This window comes from Carcharhinus amblyrhynchos, chromosome 1 (genome assembly GCF_965287045.1).
Source record: "Carcharhinus amblyrhynchos chromosome 1, sCarAmb.v2.hapA, whole genome shotgun sequence".
Classification (NCBI taxonomy): Eukaryota; Metazoa; Chordata; class Chondrichthyes; order Carcharhiniformes; family Carcharhinidae; genus Carcharhinus; species Carcharhinus amblyrhynchos.
In genome coordinates, this window is record NC_137324.1 from 88,672,114 (window position 1) to 88,684,741 (window position 12,628).

A 12,628-nucleotide genomic window follows, 5' to 3' on the forward strand; every position below is an offset into this window, starting at 1 on the left:
CATGCCGCCCCATTATTTTGAAAATTGCTAAATACATTGAGGTATGGGTAGGCACAACGTATCTATAAAGGTGTAATTGACTTGGACGGACAAGTGATAAAAATGGAACAAGTTCAAGACACATGAAACAGAAACTTCTCCCTGGAAGTTTCCCTCCAAGTCGCTCACCATTTTGACTTGAAAATATATCACTGTTCCATCATTGTTGCTATGTTGAAATCCAGGAACTTCATCTCTCGGAACACAATATGGTGTAGCTACACCGTAGAGGCTGCAGCAGTTCAAGAAGGCAACTCACTATTAACTTTACAAGTATATTTAGCGATGGGCAATATATGGTAGCTAGCCAGCAAGGCCCACATTTTGTAAGTGAATTTTTAAAAATCATGTGATGTACTGATGTCCTGTTGTGGAGGGTGCTCTGGAGTTTTAAACAGATCAATTCCATAGTTGTGCTTTCACATGGAGTATATCCACTTCAAAATGGGGATTAGAACCAGCACTGTTCCTTTACTTGCCTACAGGATCTATTCACCTCCATAATTTCTGAGACTTGAAAAGGTCACTTTTTAAAAAAATTTCCTTACGCAGTCACTTAAATTTAAAGGAACCTTTATCCATCTAATTTTGAAATGCTGTAGATCAGGACTGAACGCTCACAACATTCTGTGGTGCCCCCCTTATAATCGTATTCATGAAATAGCTTCGCTGCAGAATTGTTCTGCCAGTGAACGATTTGAACTTTTCAGAGATGTGTTTTGGTTTTTAACAGGATCACTGTATTAGTCTTTAGATTTATTGTTTATATAATTTGTATTCATTAGAACTACATAATTCCCATACTCCATTTATGCTTATTAGATATTGGCAACATAATTCAAAGAATAAACAGAATTCAACAAGGAACAGTAGAATGCTATACGGCCCTTCCAGCTTGCATGCCAAAAACAATGACTGATATTTGATCTCAATACCACTTAGCTACCTGTAAACCTCCACTCTAACCACCCAGTCCGAAAATCTATCTTGGCTTTGAATATACTCAATATAAACTGAGCATCCACAGTCCTCTAGGGTAGAGAATTCCAAAGTTTCACAAACCTCAATAAAGAAATTCCTCCTTGTTTCACTTTCAAATGGTCAGTCCTTTAACCAGAAAGACTAAGGGCCAGGTTTTCCCTTTATAGAAGAGAATCAGAAGGCAGCTTCAATTCTAGACTGCAAACCCACCTCTAATGCAAAACAGAAAGCAACTGCTATTTTGATCAAATGGGGGAATTAATTGCTTAAAGCCAGATCTGCTGCCCAACGAGCAGGACAAGGAAGCGGCTGGGTCAGTCAAAAAGCAGGCCATGTTCTGACTTGCTTCAGCATCAAATGTTTTATGTTTGAAGTTGGCAACATTAAAATTTCCCACATTTCAGAGGGCAGCAGGAGGCCCGGATTCAAGGAGAGGGTAGACTGATGATGTGTTCATTAAAATTAGTCAACTTTTATATAATATGGTTCCATCTGCCATGCTCAGTCTCTTCAATACTGTTTTAATTTATATCTTCGCATATAAACTTACTGGGGAGGGGTTCATAAGCCTACAGCAATGTCAAGTTCCTCATTAATAGAAGACAACTCCCTTTTTAGCCCTTGGGCAAATGGCAGTGAAAGGAAGTGGAGGTGTGAAATTTGGCCATGATCCATGAATCACCTCACATCTCCTGCACTGTACTCCATCTGTCTCCCCCTTGATCTCTTAACCTATCTATATGTCTTTATAGCCTCTTTGTCTGCCTCTCAACTAATTGTCCTATCTAGTTTTGTTTCATCTGTAACTTGGATATATTATTCTCAAAGTCATTAATAGGAATTGTAAATTTGAAAAAAGAGATAGCCAAATAAAGAGAATATAAAAAGAAAATAGGACAGTTTGAGAAAATTTTCAAAACTCACTTTTATTTCACTCTCATTGGAAAGAATTTCTAAAGCTTCCAAATGAGAAAGACCTTGAAAGTCATCAAACAGCATTCCATAGTGAGCAGTCTTCTCAACAGTCAGTTGATGAGAAAGTTGTTGCTTCTCTTTTTCTTTTGCTTCCCTTAACCTCTATTTGGAAAAATTAATACCAGTTAAAGCATTGTTTTATTATATACATAATATAATTAATAAATTCAGATGTCAGGTGAAATGTGCAAATCGCATCATGCGTTATGTAACAAGATTCAAAAATGTCCACATGATGGCATTTCAGAGGCTATGAAAAATGCAAGATTGAATTGCCATTGCAGTATTATCCTGCTTCCCTTTCCAACATGTCTCAATGTTTATACTGTGGCATGAAAATCTTGATGGATAGTCAATTTTAGTAGTTATTGAAATCATATTGAATGAGCCTTACTATGGGTGTGATGGAAACACAGACATAGAAAACAGGAGCAGTAAGCCTTCAGCCCCTCGAGTCTGCCTAGCTGTTCATTATGATCATGGCTGATCATGCAACTCAAGTTATGAATTTTAAGAGCAGTCATAGATGTTATTGCAGGGTGGATAATGGCAAGCCCTTTAAAAATTGTAAAGCTCTCTGCATCAGTCTGAGAAATTTGTCAAAACAATTGTGCTAATACTTTCAATAGCTGCTTTGACATGGCACTAAGTGCTTTCATTAAATCATTATTAATACCTCGTTGCCGTCCACAACCTATCACCACAATGGAAGGGAAGCTGTAAATTCACATTTGATTGACAGTTCAATGAGACACAAAGCTGTCATTGATGTGGGATTATGAATACAAGTGTTGGATTTAACAAGAGATTAAGTACTCCAGGGGATTGAATGAGCTTTCATAAATGGGATTTTTTTTTAATATAGAGATATTTAAATTTTATTTGAATTCATCACAGCATGGCTCCCAAAGTCTGCCAATGATGGATTGTGGGGAAATTGGCATGGAGTTTGTAAAGGCAAAGAATTGTGGGTGGTAATACATCCACTGATCTTACTGAATGGTGGGGCAGGCTCGAAGGGCTAGATGGCCTACTCCTGTTCCTGTTTCTTCTGTTCTTAAGACACGAGTTAACACTAAGTTGGCTTTGGGGGTGAGCAGCAGGCATGGGTTGATGTGAAAGATAGGAGGACCCATGAGATGGCATAAATGGGCTTGTGGGCTGAGGGTGAAGGAGTGTGAAAGATGAGTACAAATGGTCTAACGTTTAAGAAAGGCCTAGAGAACCAGCTGGGGCTTTTAAACAGCCTGGCTCTGTGACCATTTCTGACCTGTATTCACCTTCAACCTGGTCCTGGGGATGGGTGGCTTGATTCCATTCTGCATCCACTCATCAAGAATTAAGATCCTGCCATTTAAAGCTCTTCCTCCTATCGCGCACACCCCCACTCTGACCACCAGCATCCAAAATGGATGCAGAGAAATTTTCTGGAAATTTTCCAACTCCCGCTTCCTGACACAAGCGAAAATCCAGGCTGCGGTCCTTGTAATTTGGAATGTGGAGTATTGAGGTAGAGCTGCACTGTCAAAGTTAGGTGCCATTTTTTAGCTTAGGCATTAAACTCCGGTCTATCTGCCCTTCTGGGTAAGTGCAAAAGATTTCATGGTATTACTTAGAAGAAGAACACGGGAGATAATCTTAGTCTTCTGGCTAACGTTAATGTCTTGGTCAACATCAAAAACCAAAGTAGCCGGTCATTAACAAATTCCTGTTTTTAGGATCTTGCTATGAACAAACAGGCTGCCTCATTCTCCACATTACAACAGAATGACCACACTTCCGGAAGTACTTAATTGGTGATGAAGTTATTTGTGACATCCGGTGGTGGTGAAAACATGATATAAATGTAAATCTTCTTTGACTTCATCAAGTTAAGATGTTAAGAGGAACAAATAATAGAGAAAATCTATTTCCACTGTTTGGGAATCTAGGGCTAGGCAGCATAGTCTAAAGGTTGGAGTGAAATTAGGAAACATTTCCACATAATCAGTGGTAATTCAAAATTTGATTCTGTAAAAGGCAATTGTTAATTTCAAAACTGAGATTGACGGTTTTTTATTTGCCCAAGGTGTTATGGGACAAAGCTGGGTAAGTGTTCGGTCACAGATGAGCCACAATATCACTGAATAGTGGAGCAGGCTCCAGCAGTTAAATATATTTTCTCTCTCCACAGATGTTGTCAGACATGCTGAATTCCTCCAACATTTTCTGTTTTTGTTTCAGATTCCAGCATCCACAGTACTTTGCCTTTAGCCTACTCCTTTTCCTGTTTAATTCCAAGAAATTGTTGTAGTTTGAGGCATTTAAAACAATACCTGACCAATTTAGATGTTCCATTTCATGAAAATGAGATTCCAAATTGACATTTAAATAGGTAATGAGTATTTGCAATAGTAGGGCTTGGACAGAAGCCATTAAGCTTTTAGTGTGTCATTTGAAGAGCTCATTAAATTGGATGCTATAAAATGTTGAGAAAATTCTGCTGGTTACTACAGCTGACAGTTGCGCACATTTAAATACATTGGATCAGTATTTTTAAAAGTGAGGACAACATTCCCTTTTGTTTCCTCAGTTTCTACCCTTTCCTGGTATTATTCCATTATTGTATCCAAGATAAGGGCAGCACGGTAGCAGTGGTTAGCATTGCTGCTTCACAGCTCCAGGGACCTGGGTTCGATTCCTGGCTTGGGTCACTGTGTAGAGTTTGCGCATTCTCCTCATGTCTGCGTGGATTTCCTCCAATAGTCCAAACATGTGCGTGTTAGGTTAACTGGCCATGCTAAATTGCCCCTTAGTGTCCCAGGATGCGTAGGTTAGAGGGATTAGTGGGTAAATGTGGGGATGTGAGGGTAGGGCCTGGGTGGGATTGTGGTTGGTGCAGACTCGATGGGCCGAATGGCTTCTTTCTGCACTGTAGGGTTTCTATGATTTCTATGATAACAGTTACAGTGACTTGCTTTCACTCTTCATTGATATTCTGAAAAGATCACTAGTAGATGTGAGAGACTCTAACTACTGCCTCTAAGAGACTGTGGAGCTCAACAAAGGGAACTCTGTAGGTACATAAACTTCCATCATTGTGTGGAACAGTGCAATGGTGTTCCTGTCCCATACTACACTGTACTATTTTATAAACTGACCAATTCATACTAGCATAAATACTAAAACAAGAGTTTCAGAAATGATTACAAGTGTTCTGATGAAACCAATAAAATGTAAAGTTTAACTCAGTATAAAATGCTACTGTAGTTGTAAAATGCATTCTCAATACCTGGGACAAAGTGGCAGTTCGATGTATTAATATCTTTGTTTTCTTGAATCCAGGATCACTTTCTGCAAGGACATTCATAGTCTTCTTGCCAATAAATTCGAGCGCATCCAAGCCACCTGTGATCACAGTCTTACCCTAAAAAAAGGCACAGAAAATAACAAGTAGTATTTATAGTTAATCATTATTTTTACAGTTGATAAGTTAGTCCACACATTATAACTTATCACATACAGCATCACCTATTTCAAGCATGTTCATCAGACATTTTGTATTCGAAACTCATTTACATTTCTGAATTATTTCCAGAACAATGGTCAGTGCAGAAGTCAGGCTAATTAGAAGTCAGTATCGGTTGATGTGGTTAATTATGTTTCCCCCTTTTTCAGTTGGGCCTGAAAAATGTAATGCAGCATTTTAACCAACTGTAACCAGCCTGGAAGAACTTGATTAAGAAAGGAAGAAACCTTGCATGAAAATCATAATGTGCCAGTCAGGATGTCTCATTTCACTTACTGTGCTTTGAACAACATTAGAAATTGTTGACAACATGCCACGAGATCCGGCACTGGGAGAAGAGGGTTGAACATCTTCAGAATGGATTTCTTCTTGTGGATCTGTTCAGGAAAGTAAAATAATTTACTAAGATCACAACGTATCCCTATTATTAGGGGAGTTGAAGCTGCACAATTCTACCAATTCCTCGAAAGTATTTCCCACAAGAAATCCAATGGAAATACAGAAATTACTTTCTTGCTGCATCTTGACCTCCACATCTCTTGACACTAAGATAGGTTCAAACAGTACTTGTATTGTTGAGACTGACAAGGACTCAACAATGCTTAATTTTATTTTCAAAAATGCTTCATTTCTTGCTACACACAGCTTGAGAAGAACCAACTAGACTGGACTCCATTTTAAAACAGAAAAGTGATTATCCTTGCAAAATTATCTATTCCCTTGTATCCAAAGCCAGGACATCACACGTTCTGGTCTCTGAGCTCCAAAAGAACTCTCTGTTGGATGAATTCCTGCAGACATATTTTAGAAAGCTAGGAAATAAATTAGAAGTAGGATTGCAAAGATAGTTTTAGTGGAAGAAGCTGAGCTGGTGGAAAGGGTATTAGTAGGGCAGTATTTTAATGACAGTGTTCATAATTCAGTTAAGTTTCGTACAATTACGGAAAAAGATAAAGATAGACGAAGAGTAAATGCTCTCAACTAGGGAAAAGACAAATTTATAAAACTGAGGTGTGATTTGGCAAAAATGGACTGGAAACAGCTTGGAGGTAAATTAGTGTCAGATAGTTTGAGGGATTCAAGGAGATAGAGAGAGTTCAGAGCAAATATGTACCCACAAGAAAAAGGATTGGACTCCCAAGTATAGATCCTGTCTCCTCAGAATATGTTAAGACAAAAGAAGAGAAACATGTCAGATAGCAACAGCTCAATACTGCAAAATGCCTCAAGTGGTATTGAAAGTGCAGGGATGAAATTACAAAGGAAATTAGGAAAGCGAAGGGTGGCATGATAAAATATCGGCAAATAAAACAAAGGAAAGCCCAAAGAGCAGAAGGATAAGTAAAAGAAGAGTAGATTCTGATTAAAGGTCACAGGCCTAAAACATTAAACTCTGTTTTTCTCTCCACAGATGCTGCCTGGCCAGAGTTCTTTCTGTTTTTATTCCTAGCATGAGCACCATCTTGCCTTTGCATTAGTGCTCAACCAAGAGGAGCAAAGGCGTGGAGAGGTGTTCAACAGCACATGATTAGTGGCAGGGAAGGGATTAGGAAATGTTACAGAGGTTGAAATAGGTGGTCTAAGTAACGATAAATTTCAAACCAAGGTTGTGTAAAATCTGGTTTGGCCACAACCATTTGCCAGGAAGAGATGGAGCTGGTGATTAGAAAAAAGTTAAGTGGGGAGTGAAGACACAGTCTTGGTCTTCACATCACTTTGTTGAAACAAAACTTTGCTCATCCTGTACTGTATGTCAGTCAATTAGTTTGACAAAAAGAGTCATTGGAGGCAAAGTCAATGAGGATAGCTCCGTGAGAAAGTAAGCATAATACTTGGCGAGTGGTATAGAACAATGATGAGGTGCAAGAGGAAGAACAAGGGGAGATGCTTAAAGGAGGTGAAATGGCCAGAATAACTGGGAGACAGGAGAAAATATGATTGAAAAATATATGCAGGGATTGATAGGAACGATGGGAAGATTAACTTTCGGCAGGCACACCATATAAGAAATATAACACAGCAATTGGGGTTGCTGCTTGTTAGGACACAGTAATAACTAAGTGTCTTGCTTGGCCTTTTAGAAGATGCCCAGGGAGGCACAGAAGCTGTCAAGTAATTTATGATGGAGTAAAGCCTAGCATGGTAGCAAATGAGTAGGAAATTGGGAGCTGTAGAATTAAGGCTTACGAGTGCAGAGTGACTGATGGTAGAGAAAGGAATAAAAGGGATTGAACAAAAAAAGGAAGAAAAGGGAGAGAAAGGGGAAATTTAAAAAGTGAGGGATTGGAGTCCAAAACACACATGCAAATGGATGCAGGTAAATTAAGTCATATAGGCATGGTTACATGCTAGATCTAGATAACTATGGTTTGAAGTGCATGGATAAGCCACAGAAGACAACACACGGGGAAAACTCAATTTAAAGTCAAAGGTCTGATAAGCTGATGCAAGATAGTTGGAAATGTCCAAATGAATGAGGCTAGATTCTATTCAACAGGCACAGCATTGATGTAAGTATTTCCATAATTTAAATATTTTCTCTGATCAGGTGTCGTTCGTGCCCAGCTTTCTACACAAGACAGTTACTGATGCTGATCCCCAGGAATCACTACTGATTAATTTAGAAGCTGCAAAACAAAGCACTTCCAGCAAGACTACCAGAAGACACACAATGCCTTTGAAGTACTCCCAAACAAAGAATCGATGCCATCAAAAGAGAAGAAAAGAAAACAGACAAGAAAAAGATACTAGGTCCAACTTTTTTCCAGCTACCTGATGCTGAGGTAACTTCAACTGTCTCAGACAGTTTCCTCTCCTCAGATGCTTGAGTATTACTATGTATTTTGAGAGATGCTTCTGCCTTCTCCATTACAGTGCTCAGCCCATGACCTGAAATTGAATTATAACTATTAATTTATTCAACATACAGATAAGGATTTAAATCATATTTCATAAAAGAAAAAATGTATCTTTTTCTACCCATTAAACGTTATTGAAAAAAGTTTAAAATCTCTTACTACTACAACTTGGCATATGATTATTTCAAATGGATATTAAAGTCACTTAGTGTGATGGGCTAACGGTTAATTAATTTTAACCATTAGCACACATCTCCAAGATTCTCAGGATGTTACTCCCCAAGCACATTTATCCAACCACATTGACTGTGCCATAAATTAGTAATGCCTGATGCTAAATCCAAGCCCAGTTTTGTGATCAACCTCACTATGCACAGAACCCCAGGTACAATATCCTCATCCTCATAGGCTCTTCTGCTCTCTCCCCTCTCATCACCAGCAATACACTGGGGCCTTCTAACCACTGACTCCCTTCTCCACTCCTTTACCATGCTCACCTGCCTAACAATCAGCCAGTCTCTCAATCTGGCTGTGACTAGAAATAAAAGTAAAAGATTTTCATTTAGTCCTACTGTTAAAGTCCACAGGATCCAAAAGAAACACACATCCGTCAGTAACACAAAGGCCACTGCATTGTGTTAACCTGTAAAGCTACTACACTCCTCTCTGGAAACCTCCACAGTCAACATACTTTTAGCGCTCTTAATTACTAGATTTCTTCCAGGACACTTACCAACAGTTGCTGTTGCTGATGACAACAGTGATTTCCCCCAGGTTCCCCAGGATCCCCAGGCTTTACCTTTATTCGAAGTTGGATCCTGTAGATTTGATACACAAATGAAAATGTTTATTTATTTACAAGGTACAGTTGGGGGCGTTTTGACTATACACAATCTCACAGCAGCCGCTGTCTAATTTTATAGAATGGTGGTTATTAATTATCTTAGACAAGTAAATAGTTTGACATATTCTTTGACCTTACAAACTTACACTGTCTACAAAAAATTTCATAGCAGGAATTTTGGCTGAGAAAAAGATAGAAAGTTCTGTACATAGGCTTCCAAAGTCTGTTTCGGATGCAGAAGTGTCGAGGCACAGTCCTTCTAGTCTCCTCCTTAGCTTCACATCATAAATGCCAGCCCTCAGCCAATGTGATCTCCAACAATATTCTGCTATTGTGCAGAAGACTGTTCAAGAGCTAGCCACATCTCGTTTGACTTGGTTAAAAGGAGGACAGGACTGCAGCTGAATATTCCAGGGTATAAGTGTTTTAGGTGACACAGAGGAGTGATTAGAAGAGGTGGGGGAGTAGCAATACTGGTTAGGGAGCATATTACAGTGGTACAGAGGGTGGACAATTTGGAAGGATCATGTAACAGGTCACTGTGGGTGGAGTTCAGAAACAGGAAGGGTGCAGTCATTGTGCTGGCAGGAGTGCGGGACAGGCATGTCCCTGTAAAAAGGAAAGACAGGAAAGGTAGGATTCGAAAGCCGTGGATAACCAGAGCAATTGTGGGTCTAATCAAAAAAAAAGGCATACATAAAGTCCAAGCAGCTAAAAACAGATGAAGCTTTGGAGGAATACAGAGAAAGTAGAAAAGAACTCAAACAGGGGGTCACAAAATGTCCTTGGCAGACACAATTAGGGAGAATCCCAAGGCATTTTAGGAACAAGAGGGTTGTCACAGAAAGAGTCAGACCTCTCAAGAACAAAGGAGGGGAATTATGTTTAGAATCCAAGGAAGTAGGTGAGATCCTAAATTAATACTTTGCATCAGTATTCACAAAGGAAAGGGACATATTGATTGGTAGTTTCCCAGAGGGATGTGTAGACCCATTAGAACAAATTGCAGTTACAAGGGAGGAAGTATTAGGTATTTTAGGAAGCATTAAGGTAGACAAATCCCCAGGGCCTGATGGCATCTGTTCTAGGTTACTGAGAGAGACAAGAGATGAAATTGTTGGGCCCCTAAGAGAAATCTTTGTTTCTTCATTGGACACAAGTGAGGTCCCAGAGGATTGGAGGATAGCAAATGAGGTGGAGAGGTTCTTCCCGCTCAGAAAGGACAGCAGGACTAGAGGGCACAGCCTCAAGATAAGGGGGGGGGGCAGTTTAGAACAAAGTTGAGGAGGAACTTCTTCACTCAAAGGGTGGTGAATCTCTGGAATTCTCTGCCCGTTGAAGTGGTGGAGGCTACCTCGCTAAATATATTTAAGACGCGGGTAGATAGGTTTTTGGTAGGCAAGGGGATTAAGGGTTATGGGGAGAAAGCGGGAAAGTGGAACTGAGCCACTTCAGATCAGCCATGATCTTACTGAATGGCGGGGCAGGCTCGAAGGGCTAGATGGCCTACTCCTGCTCCTATTTCTTATGTTCAAATGTGGTCCTGTTATTTAAGAAGGGTAGCGAGCTCAATGTCGGAAATTGTTGGAGAAGGTTCTTAGAGATAGGATTTGTATACATTTAGAACTGAATAGTCTCATTAGCGATAGACAACATGGTTTTGTATGAGGGATGTCATGCCTCACAAATCTGATTGAGTTTTTTTTGAGGTGGTGACAAAAATGATTGATGAGGGAAGGGCCATGGATATTGTCTACATGAATTTTAATAAAGCATTTGACAAGGTCCCTCATGGCAGACTGGTGCAAAAGGTTAAATCTCACAAGACCAAAGGTGAGCTAGCTAGATGGGTACAGAACTGGCTTGGCCATCGAAGACAGAGGGTAGCAGTGGAGGGGAGGTCTGTAACTAGTGGAGTTCTGCAGGGCTCTGTTCTGGGACCTCTGCTGTTTGTGATATATATAAATGATTTGGAAGAAGATGTAGCTGGTCTGATTAGTAAGTTTGTGGATGATACAAAGATTGCTGGAATTGCGGATAGTGATGAACATTGTCAGAGAATACAGCAGGATACAGATAGGCTGGAAAATAGGGTGGAAAAATGGCAGATGGAATTTAATCCAGATAAATGCGAGGTGATGCATTTTGGTAGATCTAATGCAGGGGGGAGCTAGACAATAAAAGGCAGAACCATCAGGAGTATAGGTACACTGAGGGATCTGGGTGTGCAAGTCCACAGATCCTTAAAAGGTGGCAGCACAGACTGAAAAGGTGGTGAAGAAGACATATGGCACGCTTGCCTTTATTGGACAGGGCACAGAGTATTAAAGTTGGCATATGGTGTTGCAGTTATATAGAACATCTGGAATACTGCGTCCAGTTCTGGTCACCACACTACCGGAAGGATGTGGAGCCTTTGGAGAGAGTGCCAAAAAGGTTTAACAGGATGTTGCCTGGTATGGAGGATATTAGCTATGAGGTGAGATTCAGTAAACTAGGATTGTTCTCCCTGGAAAGACAGAGGTTGAGGGGCAACTTAATAGAAGTTTATAAAATTATGAAGGGCATGGATAGGGTGAACAGTTGGAAGATTTTTTCCAGGTCAGAAATGACAATCACAAGTGGTCACAAGCTCAAGTTAAGCAGGGGGGGGGGGGGGGGGGTGGCAAAGTTCAATACAGATATGCGGGGGACATATTTTACACAGAGGGTGGTGGGGCCTGGAATGCACTACCAAGTTGAGACAGATATGCTAGGATCATTTAAGACTCATCTAGATAGCCACATGAACAGACTGGAAATAGAGGGATACAAACAGATGGTCTAGTTAGGAACACGTGATTGGTGCAGGCTTGGAGGGCTGAAGGTCCTGTTCTTGTGCTACCTTGTTCTTTGTTTCTCGATAAACTACTCCATTTCAGCTTCAACATTGGCCTCAACTAACATGGAAAATTGCCCAATTACATTTTGTCCAAAAAAAAGCATAAATCCATTCTGGCCAATTATTGCTGACTTTAAATCATCAGAAAAGTAACAGAAGGGCTAATGTCATTAAACAGCATTTATTTAGCAATATTTAGTTTAGGTTCTGAAAGGACTAGACATGGAATTAGCCTGCATGCGGAAGAAGCTTCAGAAGGTTTTTTAATTAAATGTTTCCCACCCATCCCATTGGGCCCACTACAAGCGACGGCACTTCCTTGCCCATTGATCCACTACACACTGCGTAGATGCAATTAAGTCTATGGTGATAGTAATTTGTATAAATAAAGTTTTAAAAGAAAGCAATTCAAATCTTTCCACTTGCTTGGAAAAAACTTATTTTTACTACAGGCCAATGAAGTGTCAATCATCCAGACTCTTTAAAGTATCAGTAGAAGACATTGAAAACACTTGAAACTGCTCTATCTCATGTAAATAAAC

At 39.9% G+C, this 12,628-nt stretch overlaps 1 protein-coding gene across 1 annotated transcript in view; it reads right to left on the reverse strand.

Annotated features, from left to right (window-relative positions):
- The window catches only part of LOC145343045 (protein NOXP20-like), a 43,503-nt gene that overhangs the window by 24,541 nt on the left and 6,334 nt on the right, over positions 1-12,628 (reverse strand). The window contains exons 3-7 of the mRNA XM_080188824.1: positions 9,095-9,179; positions 8,276-8,392; positions 5,780-5,880; positions 5,267-5,401; positions 1,945-2,097 (exon numbers count right to left, since the gene is read on the reverse strand). Coding sequence (XP_080044950.1) covers positions 1,945-2,097; positions 5,267-5,401; positions 5,780-5,880; positions 8,276-8,392; positions 9,095-9,179 — 591 coding nt within the window. The remainder of the gene's footprint in view (positions 1-1,944; positions 2,098-5,266; positions 5,402-5,779; positions 5,881-8,275; positions 8,393-9,094; positions 9,180-12,628) is intronic.